General features: G+C 37.1%; 1 protein-coding gene across 2 annotated transcripts in view; it reads right to left on the bottom strand.

The window, feature by feature from the left end:
- Positions 1 to 14982, bottom strand: part of faf1 (Fas (TNFRSF6) associated factor 1) — a 103883-nt gene extending 88901 nt beyond the window's left edge. For both annotated transcript variants that reach the window (XM_055167102.2, XM_055167103.2), the window contains exons 1-5: positions 14688 to 14982; positions 13831 to 13899; positions 10333 to 10379; positions 2423 to 2676; positions 3 to 94 (exon numbers count right to left, since the gene is read on the bottom strand). In XM_055167102.2, coding sequence (XP_055023077.2) covers positions 3 to 94; positions 2423 to 2676; positions 10333 to 10379; positions 13831 to 13899; positions 14688 to 14738 — 513 coding nt within the window. In that variant the 5' untranslated portion in view covers positions 14739 to 14982. The remainder of the gene's footprint in view (positions 1 to 2; positions 95 to 2422; positions 2677 to 10332; positions 10380 to 13830; positions 13900 to 14687) is intronic.
- Positions 14983 to 15514: the final 532 nt, after the last annotated feature.

Below are 15514 nucleotides of genomic sequence, written 5' to 3'. Positions count from 1 at the left end.
ACACTGTCAGAGACATCTCCGGTCTTCCAGCCTTTCAACTGCATTTTAGACACGGGCACCTGTAGCTCAGTCTCTAAAAACGTTTTAATGTCACCTGCAGAAAAGCAAAATATTAAGGGTTAATAACAATTTGACATGTAACCACTAGAAGGCAGTACATACCCAGTCTAAATGAGCAGATTCTTATCTAATTTATAGGCCAAGCTGTTAACTTATTTTTAAAAACATTTCATTTAAAAGCAATATCTCCTTTTTATATTTCCAATTTTCTGTGCTTGTACATTTTGTGTTCCTGTAGCTCAGTTGGTCATGGGTTTAATCCTAGAAAGCACAAATATGAATAAAATGTATACAGGTTATGCACTGCAAGTCGCTTTGGACAAAAGGGTCTGCCAAACGTGTGAATGTACCGTTGAATGTGGAGTATTTTATGCAAAGTTTAATATTTAATTTATAATATACATTGAATTAATTAATAAACAAAACATTGCTATAGCTACTTAAAGAGAAAAAAAACATTTAAAGCAAAACCATAAAAAAATTATTTCAATAATTCAATGCAAAAATGGTGGCACACGTTAGGACTTTCAGTATCTCTAACATCTGAACTTAAAGGATAATTCCGGTATTTAACACTTTGAGTCTCATTTCTGGTTTGTTTTGGATGAACTACAGTGATGGACACTGAAATTTTGACAATGGGTCGTGTCTTGACTTTTTGACTCGTTTAGGAGCGTCTCTTGCCTGCTTCAGAATGGAAGTCAAGAGCGATGCACAAACATGTCATTAAAACAACACTTAACATTCATTTTCAAAACTGTGCTACTCACCAAGTGGTTTGTGTGGTGTTCGTGATGATTAAAAACAAGTAGTGTAGCGAAATACAGTTTCTGTCGTGTTTTATTTGGCACTTTGTAAAATTCCATTGACTTCTCTTGGAAGACTCATTGCTCGCTGATATATCACTCCGCCGTCGGAAACAGAAAAGGGTCTGTTTACATGTGGTTGTAGTTTTTTCGCCCGGTTTCTCTCAGAAGACATTTTTCCCATATTTGATGGCTCAGTGACCAGCCTTAGGTTTGAAGTTGAGCTTGATTGTGACTGTCTACACGCTAGACACCGAGTTCCGTTCAGCATCCTTCTATGGCAAAGTGGTTGTCGCCATCAAGTGGTTGGGAGTGTGCTAACGCTTCAGACTCAAATAAAGAGCGGAAGTATATACGCGGTTGTGAGGTATCTGAAAAAATAGTTCCACTATAGCAAATATCTCTGATTGAAATCATACATTGCACCGATATATTTGTTTTTAATCATCAACGAACACCACAAACCACTCGGTGAGTAGCACAGTTTAAAAAATGAACGTTAAGTGTTGTTTTAATGACATGTTTGTGCATGGCCCTTGACTTCCATTCTGAAGCAGTAAAGAGACGCTTCTAAATGAGTCGAAAAGTCAAGACACAACCCATTGTCAAAAATTCAGTGTCCATCACTGTAGTTCATCCAAAACAAATCAGAAACGAGACTCAAAGTGTTAAATACTGGAATTATCCTTAAATTAAGTAACAATACTAAGACTAACAGGTTGCATGGACGTAAGTGAAGGATCACAAAGAATTAAACCGCAATTTTCTTTTTTTGTCTGTGGCTTTGCTGCAAATGTGCTATAGATGCCTGCAGCCAAGTCCACAGAGCTCTTCCTGTTGACTTCAAGATGACACAAGAAAGATCAAACTTTCATTCACAGAAATACTGCAAAGACGTGGTTCAGTGGTTTGTGTCATACCAAGAATCAAAGCTTATATTTACATCTTCCAAGAAAAGGCTTTTAACTGAAGTCTCTCTAATAATTCTGCGAATGAGGTGTCAGCATTATGGGTAACAGGTGAAAAAATCCTCTATTGTTCAGCTGATCTCTTAAAGGTGCAGTGTGTAACTTTTATGATGATCTTTTGACAGAAATGAAATAAAATACACATAAATATATTATCGGTGGTGTATAAAGACTTTACAAAATGAACTGTTATGCGTTTATTACCTTAGAATGAGCCTTTTTTTTTCCTACATACACGGGTCCCCTTACCTGGAAGTCGCCATTTTGTGCCGCCATCTTTCTGCAGTAGCCCTAAACAGACAAACTGCTCTACAGAGCGTGTTTTGTTACTACTGTATTTTGTCGCTTCTCTATGCATTTTGGTGAACTGAGCCGTTGGTTGCAATTCACAATCTTACTGCTAGATGCCGCTAAAATCTACCCACTGCACCTTTAAAATTCAACATAGGCATTCAAAATGCACTTTTTATCAAAATGCGTGTCCCCTGGAACTCAAACCCATGACATCTACGTTGCAAACACAATGCTCAACCAGTTGAACTTCAGGAACAAACCCAGCCACCCAAATCTGTTTTGAGATGTGCTTACCCACTGTGCTTGCTTCCTCCAGCACCACCTCTACGGAGCGCTGCCTGTACTCCACCTGGAAGTTGAGCATTCGCGGCTGCCGCTCCACAATTTGCCGAGATGGCAGAACGGGGCAGAAGGCGGGGCTGGAGGAGGACGGGGGCGAAGAAGATGATGACGCTGAAGAAGGTGGGGCTGAAGGTGTAGGTGCTGTGGCTTCTGGTTCGCTGTGAGGCCCGAAGGGGGCGGTTTGAGACGCTTCACTGGAGAAATTCCTGCACAAGATAGATTTCAGAATTAGTATACATTATACATACATACATTATATAGGTAGGTACACCTACATTTTTGGTAAGAGAAAGTCAGTGAAAAGAGAAAATTCAGTACAAGCTGAGAAAAATCTGTCTAATGCAGATAAAAGAAAACTTTGGACGAATTGTATTCCAAACATAAAATAAAAAAACAGGAACATTGTTGTATTGTGGCACAATACAATTTAATATATCTTATTACCAAGATCAGATTCCTAACCTTAAAGAGATCACCCAAAAATGAAAACTCCACTCATTTAATCTTTGTTATGCTGAACACAAAGTAAGATATTTTGAGCAATGTTTGTAACCAAACCGTTTTTGAGCACCATTGACTTCCATAGTATTATTTTTTTTCTACTATGGAAGTCAATTGTGCTTCTGTTTTCTGCTTCATTAAAAATATCTTCCTTTGTGTTGAACAGAACAAAGACATTTAAGCAGGTTTGTAACAATATGAGAGTAAGTAAATGATGACAAAATCTCTTTATCAGCACTGAATTTGAAAGTTTGTCCCATTCTTTAATATAACATGTACTGCCTCTTTTAATTTGCTCTAGAATCCAAAGCAAATATTAGATATCTCTATCCGCATTTCCCTATATTTTAATGCATGATCATATTTAAAGGTGCTGTAGAATGTAAAACTGTATTCATCTAGGAATAGATGAATAATATGAGATCTGTACATGGTAATGACATATCGTGAGCCTCAAACACAATTGTTCTGTTTCTCCCACTTATGTAAACCTTGTGCATGCAAAAGACCGCAGGAAAACAGGCCAATCTCAACATAACACTGACTGTGATGTCACAGTCGAGATGTACACCTCAACATTAAATTACACATTAAATTAATTACAATGTTGTTACAATGCTAAAAACAAAGTTTTGAGTTAGCGCTATATGCTAGTTAATGCTATATGCTAGTTAATGCTATATGCTAATTAATGCTATATGCTAGTTAATGCTATATGCTAGTTAATGCTATATGCTAGCGTTTAGGCTGAAGTTTTACTATTGACGTTACAATTACATTTTGTTTTTTAGGCACAATGCTAATGGTCTAATCAGATTCTATGGATTGTGCTAAGCTATGCTAAAAGTGGTACTGCCAGACCCGGAGATCAGCTGAATGTATTCCAAAACGGTAAGAATCACATGTTTAACTCTAGGGGTGCTGGAAAATGAGCATATTTTCAAAAAAGTGGAGTGTCTCTTTAATCATGCCAGTGTTAACCCAACTCATTAGAGATATAATTACAGTCTGCCCACACATTTCAGTCTTCCGTTTCCATGCGTCCTGCAGATTGACCAGTATAAGTAAACAGTGTTGGGAGTAACGCATTACAAAATATAACATATTACAGTAATATATTAGTTTTTGCTGTAACACAGTAATATAACGCATTACTAATACAATTTTGGTAATATTGTACTCGTTACAGTCTTAGTAACGCGCGTTACAACACTGCATTTCAAAATTAGGCCGTGTTATTTTCATTTTTGACCAATGCCACGCGACCAGCATCCACACAGGAAAAAGCTGCGGGTAAAATAGTATGTCTGTTTCCGGGTGCTATAGGCAGCATGGTCATTTTTACTTCAATGTTGTATTTGAACTGCGATTTGGACATCGTGCGTGTCAAATATAGACGCGTTTCTTAAAGAGACGCTTCTGGGAAGTCCGCGGCTATATAAGCATTGACTAAAGTGGCCGTAATCAGGTCCGGTAGCGCCGCACACGCATGCAGTGTAAAAAAAATTATTATTTTTATAATTATGATTCTGACAGTGACTGTTACTGTATTTTGCCATAAGACTTCACTGTGCCTGTAGATTCATAAGCAGCAATAAACTACATTTTAACATTTTATAATGCCTATTTATACTTCTGTTATTTTGATGAAAGTAACTCAAAAGTAACGCAAAAGTAGTCTAACTAATTACAGTTCAGAGATAGTAATATTGTAATGTAACTTATTACTTTCAAATGACAGTAATTTGTAATATATAAAATTACACTTTGGAAGTAACTTGCCCGACACTGTAAATAAAACTAAATTATTTACACCATGGGTCTTCAACCGGGGGTCCGCGGACCCCCCGACGGAACTGCAGGGTTGTAAATGGACATGTAAAAAATCCTAGGGTTGTAAACCCTACCGCCTTAACTAGATCGTCCAAAAAAAAAAAAAATTCGCTGCACAAAAGGCTGTGAGGTGCATTTCGGAGGATAGCGCATACACGCTTCGCCTAACGTTCTAATCTACAACATCTGCTTTAGTTTGTGTTTATTAACCCTTTAGTTTCACTTCATCATGCAGCTATTCCTATTAGAGGTATCTGTTAAAAACATTTAATTCATTAATAATCTAGTATGTGTTCAAAATGAAGTTTTATTTGAGTGTTTTAAATAAAAATATTTTAATTTTCATCATGATGCATACGCCCTGCCCCTTTGATTGCCATGCCCTCTGCCCCGCCCACTCGCCCAACCCTACCACCTTAACTAACAAATTTTCTGAAGGGAACCCTGACATGGACATGTAAAAACGCCTCTGGATCATTTTTGCACTTTATAAAGCCACATACCTTCTCTCTAGATATCAGAGAACAATTCAACAAATTATTTCAATGCATTCTTTGGCACCTTTAAAACATCGTAAATGTTGGTAATGAGAACCTTTTACACTTCACTTTACTACTGTAAGTGGAAAATGACTCAAGAGAAGCTTGAATTGGATGTTGAAAGTAGGTTTAGGAGAGAGAGAAAGCGATAAAGCGAGAATGGCCAAAGGAAAGAGAGAGAGAGAGAAAGAGAGCTTAAGGGAAAAAACGCTTGCCCCTCCTCTACACCACTCTGCTCGATTCACAATGCCAGCAGTGCTGGAATCCAAACAGTATCAGACTCAATGTAAACAGCCTTTACTGGCATAATAATAATATGGGCTGGGCTCAACAGACGCTCGATTGTCCGACCCAGAGAAAATCACCCTTTTTTACTCCGCTAAGGACACAAAACGGCTTTTTCTGGCACTTGCTCTCTCTGTCTCTCTCTCTCTCTGAGCGACTGATGGCTGAATTCCCCCGTGCCCCCGTGTTCCCCTGTGGCAGTAAATAATGTCTTTTCTCCGAGCAGTGGCGAGACAAAGGCTCCTCTCTTCTCCTCCAGGGTCAGCACATATCGCTATAAGAGCAGGAGGGGGGGCATGCAGAACACACAATGCCTGACTTTATATCCCCTTATTACAATACCAAAAGGTTAAAGACGTTGAGCTCCGGGGGCATTCAGAGACTCGTTAGACATAAAAAAGGAAAACCCAAACATTGGATAAATTAAAGAAATGTCTTGAAGGATAAACATTCACGATGGTATCTATTGGTGAACGTAGGCACACAACGTATAAAACATTTAGACGTGATGTAAAAAAAAGTCTATCGCTCATTTCAAGACACACCTGCATTAGTACATTATGCATCATGTTAACTGTATGCGTCACCAAATCAACTAGAATAGTTAACACCATTACGAAAATTAACCATGGGTTTACTATGGTAAACTATGGTTACTGTTGGAAAACCATGGTAAATTTGTGGTAACGGCAAATATAGCGTTGATTTTAACTATAGTAATCAGCATTGTTTAGATTTATTTTATGTAAATTGGAAAACATTTCATCTTAAAATTTTCATTTAAAGTTAAATCTAAAGTGAAATTTTAAGAGACAGTAATATTGTAATGCAACTAATTACTTTCAAATGACAGTAATTTGTAATATATAATGTATTACACTTTGGAAGTAACTGGCACAATACTGTAAGTAAAACTAAATTTTTTTACACCATGGGTCTTCAACCCTGACGGAACTGCAGGGGGTCCGCCAAATGATGCTTAATCACAAGCACTTTTTTGATAAAAACATAAAATATATGTACAAAACTTTACAAGTCCCCTTTAAGTTGCGCAGCCGCATACTGAAGTGAAAAGTTGGATCAAATTAAATTAAATTACTTAAATTGGAAAACATCTAAAATTTTAACTTTTTCATCTTTTAAAGTGAAACTAAAGTGAAAATTTTAAGTTGAAAAAGCTTAATTTTTTTAGGTGTTACCAATTGAAATAATTTTGATCCAAAAGTTGATCCAACTTTTCACTTTTTACGTGCACTCTTTAAAAGTGTGTGTTCATTTTAACACACTGTTTATGTTATGCTATTTAAAACATTATGTATCATTTTGTGTTGGGTTAAAGGTAACACAAAATGTGACGGAGATGTGTCAAGTTTGGGACAATACATTAAGTGTGTTGACCCTAAAATTAAACAGATTGTGTTGTTTTTAACAGTTATCAAAACCAAAATCAATACGGCAAAACCCATGGTTAACACACTTTAACTATAATAAAATCATGGTTAATTTGCATAAGGGCAAAGACACTTTGGTTCCATATTAAAAATGTGCAAACATCAAAAAACATCAATCACGTATGGGCGTTACAAAGGACAAGCTACACAAAGGCGCTTTTCAATTATGACTCAAGATTTTCTATTATGTAGATCTAAGCCGCAAAACTCTGTAGCATTACACTTTAACCCATCAATCAAAAAAATCAAGACAATACTGAAAGAGCATCTTACCGTATTAGGGACTGCACTTATTACTAATCTTACTAAAGGGATGTTTCTGAAAGGAAGCCCTATTATGCAGAAATTAGTGTAGTAGTTTAACAAAACTATGCAAATCAAGTAAAAAGGACTTAACCTAAAAATGAAATGCTGTTATCATCATCTTCCCCTCATGTTGTTTCAAACTCCATGACCTTGCTTCATGTAACACAAAGGGCAAATTGTTGGGGTCTGACAGCCTCGGTCACCATTCACTTTCATTGCATCTTTTTGACATGCATTGGAAATAAATGGGCACCGTCAATCCCTACATTATGCTCAAAGTCTTTTGTATCCACTGATAAAACTAACAAAACATCATCAGGGTAAGCAAATGATGACAGAAATCTCCTCAAACGTGATTAGGCTAAGAGTAAACAACACACAAATTGTCAATTAAACGGTTATCCAAATGAAAATCCATTGCTGTTTTGCAGTACACTTCTATCTAGAACAAAGGTGGAAAAGTACAGTCTCAAAGAGCCTGCGGGCACCTCGACCCATTTTTAAACAATCTTGTGATCTGTATACAATCTTCAACCGTTGAAGTCTCTCCTTTATTCTACCCTCTCTCTGGCATTCGATCAATTGCTATTCCACTAGACTGCATCTAGATGGCAGTCTACACCCACGCTTGACTTGGCAGCAGAGCGTGGGTCCCCGGGGTCCCGCCGAGCAGAGATCCAGCTGGCGGCGGGCGACTCAATAGGGGCACTTGAGTGAACCGTGCCATCCTACAGCCTGCAGTATGGTGCCAGCCTCCCACTAAATACGCAGTCGCCATGCCCGGCTCCATTCATAATTACGTGCCTTTGAGAAAAAACACGTCTAAGCCCTTAGATTCACACACCCTTTAAATAAACCGTCACTGAGGGCGCTCCATTCTGAATATATATTTGTTCTTAAGACTCTGGGGCATTCATGAGCACTGACCGTTGAGGAAGGAGAAATGGACGGCGGACACAATGAGAGTTCACAAATGCCTTTTGTTGGCCACAGTTTCGATTCCTGTTATTGGGTCAGATTTTTGTTGTTGTGTTGCGTTTCTGTCCAATTTCTCTTTCAGGCTGGAAGCGACTGAAAAATCTCAATAAGTAGTGTAACACTTTGCACACTTTCCAAGCCAGATAGACAAACGACGAGAGCAGTTTGTTGCATATTTAATTGTGGGTGTCAACGGTTTAGTGCCCGACGCCGTGCCAAGGTTGCTGGCCCTTCAATATACCTTAACAACTCGGTGAAGAGTGTACAACAATGAAAGCTGTCAATTACTTTTCTCATACACAATGTGACTCACTTTAGCTGGCAGATTTGAATTGGTTGATGGAATGCTGAAAAGCTTTACATTCAACTTAAATACACCACAAGAGTTACGGCAGACCACACAAAAGAAACAAAAGCTTGCATGTACGGTATGAAATAGTGGTGTGCTTCTTGGGCATAAAAACATACGGTTTTAAACTTTTTTTTTTCTTGTTCCTTTCCTTTAACAAGATTATCAAGCAACCTCTGATGAGTCTGATGTTAAAATGGCATGGAGATGATTTCTGGACTGCTTTGCCGTTACACCACAATTATTTCCTGCAACACACTTGCTTTATTTTTCCTCTCTCATTTGTTCTTGTTTTTTAGTTGTAAGCAATCCACACAAAAAACTAACACGTATTACCATGGTTTTAGGCAGATGTTTTTCTCATTTAACATTTGTTGGAGGCAAAAAAAAACACCAAGCAGAAGCCTCAGTCAACTGGCTGCTTATAAAATGACTTTATCAAATGTGCAAACAGTAATAGGATATCTACTACGACTAGTGTTCATCTTGAACGTTATGTCATCTATTTAAAGGGGCCATGGCATGAAAATCTGAATTTTCCCATGTTTAAGTGCTATGATTGGGTCCCCAGTGCTTCTATTAGCCTTGAAAATGTGAAAAAGATCAACCCAGTAACTTAGTTTTGGTAAACCATTCTCTACAAGCACATGAAAAAATAGGTTGTTGAAATTTGGCTCTCCTTATGATGTCGAAAGGATCTCTTATTATAGTAATACTACCCCTTAATCTGCACTATCCAACCACAGCACTGCTATTTAGTGCAGAGAAAAGCACAATTGAGTTTTAAATGCAACAAACCACCATCATTGTGATCAGTGTTTGAATTTCATCAGCTCATTTGCATTTTAAAGGACACACCCAAAACGGCACATTTTTGCACACACCTACAAAGTGGCAATTTTAAAATGCTATAATAAATTATTGATATGGTATTTTGAGCTAAAACTTCACATATGTGCTCTGAGGACAGTAAAGATTGATTTGACATCTTAAAAAAGTCTTTAATATTCATGATCCAAAATGAAAAGTTTATAATGTATAATGTTGAGTTTTACATTCCTACACCCCTGGTTTACCATAAATATGATGTGCTTACTAGACAAATATTATAGTATCACGAAGCACCATGTTAACGCATTGCACCAATCATGATCAAAAATCAATACAAAATCTGGTCTTACTAAACTTATAAAACAAGATTTTGTAGTTTATTGTCTGATTTATCATAAGTTAAAGAGCACAGTGTTCTGATATGACTAATAAGATAATCCGACAAGATCTGTACCGAAACCTCTATGGGCTGGAACGCACGCTGCTCTGACATTTCCCCCCCGATTCCTTAACATCCATGGAACTAGCAGCAGTCACAGCTGGGTCTCATTATAGCTTGGAGACGAATGCCCTTTCGAGATGAGGCTGGTCTCATTTTACAGGGGCACGAAAACAGCAACTACACCTCGTTCAGTACCAGACGGTCTCGGTTCAGGTAATGTCTCATATTTGGATTTATTTACGACTCCTGAATGGTCCCACAAGCAAAGGCGATTTAATGGAGCTGAATTTCTGTCCATAACCTTGGCAAGGAAAACCTTCATAAGAATCAACACATAACCTTCATACCTTTGCAAGATGCCATTTTCTTGTGGTATCACTCCATTGATGGCTGCCTAAAGAGAAAGAAAGCACAAATACATCTTTTGTAGAGAGTTAACAGATTTAACAACTCCAAGAAATAATGTCTGTTGGCTTCAGTTAGGGTCATGAATAAAAGTCACAATGAGTCGTCGGGAAAAAGTTGTGAATAACGTTAATATTATAAACTGTTTGTTTTTAGGTTTTAGTCATTACGTACATTATAAATATACAAGATTAGCTACTTGTTTAAATTAGTTTAAAATATACACTATCCATATAGATCCAGTGGTATGTTTGTTGGGAGCATTGTCCAAAAAAAAAGTATAATGAAGAAGAGAGATATGTACTGCGAATATTGTTAATGATAGCAAAAAAATAATAAAGAAAAACAACCTCCAAGTCCGGTTCAATGCACTCAGAGACTGAAACAAGTCTATATTTTGGGAAAAAATGACTGCATGTCTACAAATGAAGATGGATATATTTTTGCAAAGATGGAAAAATATTACACTGTATTTAGATATGCAAATAAGAAGGGCCATAAAAATGTGTATGGAAAATTATTGCAACATAAATGTAATCTGCAACTTTTACCTTTTGTATAAAAATGCCCTTTACAAAGAAACTGTACTGGTGACAGTTTTTATTTTATTTTCATCTTTTTAATTATTTTTCCTCTCTTTTTAGTACTATTATTATTATTGTACTATTATAATTTATGTTAATTATTTACTTTTCTTCTTTACTTCATTTTTACTCCCCCTCTAATGTAAGGGGTTTGAATGTTGGGATTGGGGATGTTCCTTAAAAAGTTCAATAAAAATAAAATAAAATAAAAAAGATACAGTCTGTATATATATATATACACACTATCCAAAAACATAACATACACTTTGATAGGCATCATTCTCAAATAACTGAGTTTTGAGACAGAAAGCTTGATTTGGGATTTAATCACAAAACCCAAACATAACATGCACAAACAAAATTCAGCAATATGGGGCGCACACACCATCCTATCACACTGTAGTGGAATGCACAGAGATGGGCTTGATGTGTTTGTGTCTATGCGTGAGCAAGTGGGCTCTGGAGCCAGACAGTGATAAGGCGACTCCTTGGATACAGATCTGAATGAAACGCGTTTTTAACCCAGCCAAAAAACAAAGCGCATACAGAGACGTACAAACACAATGTTTGCTATGATGTGAGATGTTGTTGCAACGCTGCAAGTATTTTGTATTTCGAAACAGAGACCACTTAATATTTTAAGAGATTTAACAGTTAACATTCTTAAGGAAGGTAAAAGAAGTGTATACTGCTCCACACCCGGCATCTGACTTTAAGACCATACTACTACTACACATCACTAAACAAGATTTGCTCAGGTGCAGTATGATCACGTATCTGGTTTAAAGTGTGTTCAACGTAAGCTGTTCAGTCAGACACTTGCTGGTTGTCCCTTCTTAACATAAACAGCTAATTTTTTTTAACTCCATCAACCTCGCAACCCTGAGCAGGAACAGCAAGTCATCAGATTCACAGGTGCACTTAACCACGCCGTGGGCTAGGGCATGCTTTCTTTGAATATCTGCCAGCATACAACCAGCTTCCTGCTAAATATAGCGAAACAACCCGCTGTTAAGATAAAGAGCGATTTTGTGGAGGTAAATCTGTCTGCAAAACCGCAATTTATTGACTCTCTTTGCTTTAGATCTGTCCTGACACTGCCTCCTTTATAACTTTATTACTGTCTGTAAATATGAGAGGGATTGAATTCAACTCTATAGCAGCTCACTTTTAGGGGAGCACAGGTTACATTCGTATGCAAATTAACAAGGACACACCCACTTTTAGCTACAGCTAACCAAAACATAGCTCTGCTAGAGATGCTTGTCTGCCTTCGTATGCACCTGTGGTGTTACGCAGATGGTGTTACACGCTTTTATGCGGTGATACTTTTTACAAAAATCACCAGAATGCTTGTAAAAAGCAATTCATGTATTCAAATAGGAGATAAGCTCAAGCGCTGCTTGATTATGTGCACAATCATAACCGCGGTTATTTTGGTAAAAATCGTATTCACGGTTATTTAACACGAGTACTCAGTGACTTTGAAAATATGCATTTATTTAACCCTTTTATTAAGTAAGTGTTGCAATAGGCTACACATGTTAAAGCACCACGCATTTGATATTTTAATTGCACAATAATCGCTTTACTTCGATTATCTTGTTTTTGTAATTATTTAAATGTAAAAATTTTAATTGAAAATCAAAAACAATCAATTGCACAACCATACTACCAACATATTTTTAGGACTGTCTGAATGAACCATTTACATGTATTCATTTAGCAGATGCTTTTATCCGAAGCGGCTTACAAATGAGAGAGCATTTATTATTTGTCAACTATTTGCGATAGATAAGATGAAAGGCTGTTAAAAGGTGTGGGTATCTGCTGAGCGGACTGCGGGAGACATTGTTTTCTGTTCAAATAACATTATCAATTGAAACAGACATCTCATACGCTCTGTGCAATAAACGCAAGCAGGGAATCAATATTTGTTCACTAGAGGTGAAATGGTTCACCACCCATACTTTGATGTACATTTTTGTACTGCACTTCATTTCGTCTTAAAACGACTCTAAAAATAACAATATTTTTTATAGAAATTACTGTAATTATGCAGAAAGTTACAGATAGAGGATTGGTAAAACTGCAAATCCATGTAAGAAATGGATTAAACAAACTAAATGCAAAAGCACAGTCATTTGTGATTTGCATAACGTTGGCTAAACAAAACACTAAAAAGCATAAACAAATTAGAGACAGTAACAATTTTTTCACTTAATTTTCAAATGCATCTCTTTTGTCTTCTAGTGTAGAAATACTGTTTACTATTTGCCACAGTAGCACAGTGATACAACTTAACGTTTTTTTGTGTAGTGAACTGAATTTATGTATTACATGACTGCACAGAATGTACATTTACTCATGATTTTACAATGTGGTGCATTTTGCATCTTTGCAAGCTTTCAATAATATCAATACCATACTTGTGATCAATCAAGCATTTTGAACCATTGCACACCTACTGTTACCTGAAAGACAAGTCTTTATTTTGTCGGAGCATATATGCAAAGTAAAGATAACCCTAGGGACATCAATTACAAACATTACAGAGCATCTTTAGCTAATGAGTAATTTGTTATAATCAACTGAAGCACCTAGATACAACTACTATAAATCAATCCAAATGCTAAATGGTAAATCAAATTCAGTTCTACAGGACAGTGCCAGAATGTTCTGTGAACAATGGCACCATTACATGGCATGGCGTGCTTGTAAAACACAGTGGCTTTGTCTTTAAAGCATCACCGTCAGCGCCAGCCACAGAAAAAAGTGGGTGTTTTGTGCTGTGAAACTAAAATGTTATCAGTGAGTTAGTACTAGTAAAGATTTAACAAACGAAATGCATCTTACCACCAAGTCCCAGTTGTTCAGTTCTAGAAGTGTGATTGCTTCTGCAATATTGTCAATACCAGTACACGCCTGAAAAAAATGGAAAACAGGGTGGATCTGATACTTACATAGAAAGAGTAAGCAACACAGGACACTTTTATATTAAAGAAATTAAATGACAGAAATGGCTAAAAATTAAAAAATAAGACATTCTGAAAGGGTTTCTTTTCAAATCGTTCATGATCAATGACTGGGTAATGATTTTACAATACAATTTTGTTGTGGGCTGTAATAAGTATGCAAAATGTATTTATATTAAAAATATAAAGTGCAACATTTTATATAAGCGCCTGTATCACCAATACTTTTTAAAATTCTATTGAAGCAAAATTATTACATGAAATGCTGCCTGTCAACCTTTATTTTACATATTAACTGACTTATGTCACACAGCAATCACAATGAACAATATGTGTGTGTGACAGTACAGGGAAAAACCTCAACATGTTGTGCAAATAAACAAACTCAATCCAGACACGTCCACCATCTATGCAAAGTCATCTGACAGCTTGAGACCAGACAGTGGCCATTACAGTCATAAAAAGAGAGATTCGGCAGACAAGTCTGTAATGATTGCTTGTTTAACAGGGGTAGATGAAATGAAAATACTGCCTGTATTTATTTTTTATAGTTTATTCCCACTTTGTCCTGAGACATTGTTTTTTTAGACGTCATTATTTTAAACAAAGCCACTGACAGATGATCACCTCGAGACATGTCAACAAAGATGAGTGACTTCAGTAGCCCTAACCGGGCAAATACTAAGCAGCCACAACATCAGGCATTATGGATGGTGTTTATTTAAACAAAAAACTCACCTGAAAATCGGCCAGGATCATTTCTCTGTCCATGTTGCTATCGGAGGCCATTGCTTTGACAGGCTAACGACACATGTAAAAAGCCCCAAAAAATTAACCTCCGAATACAGAAGAGCAACAGAGGACACGGCTTGTATGTGTACGGGGAGTAACTGATGTATAAACAATGCTTTCCAGGCCGTGTTGACAACGTTTAGTGGATTTCAGTGTTTCTGTTATCGTCACTTTGCTGTTCCGGATCGGCGTTCAAAGCAACGGAAACATCTTACGGCTGCCGCAAAGAAGTGTCGTGAATTGTCGTGACGCTTACGGTTGAAATGGCCCGGTTTTTTTAAAGGAGCAGCAGGGCCGTGGTTAAATTTGAATGCAGTGTTATAAAGGGGACTTGTTTGCGTTTAAATAACCGCTTTGTGACGTGTCAAGACCCCAGAAAGCTTTACCACCTCGAGTGTATTTATTTAGCTGAATTGTTTGCGGTGTCTGTTGGCAGTGTCCTGCATGATTATTTGGGCTGCAGCAAGTTTTTTGTTTTAACTGAGTTTAACCCCTTAAAGTTATCTTAGTTAAAAATTAAGATATAACAGTCACAACCAACATGAAAATCTGCGTTTTACAAATTGATGATTAATAGCTTTTTATAGGTGTTGGTTTCATTTTACTCTCAAAAACATCTTAAACCAGCCCAAACTGGTCTAAGCTAGTCTCCCAAGGCTGGTCAGGTAGGTCTGCTGGCTGGTTACGGTACTGACAGCGCTGAGTTTTGAGTATTTTTAGCAAGTCAGGCCACCCAGCTGAAAAGCAGGATGGGTGACATCAGTGCTGGCACC

The sequence above is a fragment of the Misgurnus anguillicaudatus genome, chromosome 5 (genome assembly GCF_027580225.2).
Source record: "Misgurnus anguillicaudatus chromosome 5, ASM2758022v2, whole genome shotgun sequence".
In the NCBI taxonomy this organism is placed as follows: Eukaryota; Metazoa; Chordata; class Actinopteri; order Cypriniformes; family Cobitidae; genus Misgurnus; species Misgurnus anguillicaudatus.
This window is presented reverse-complemented; position numbering and strand designations above follow the sequence as displayed.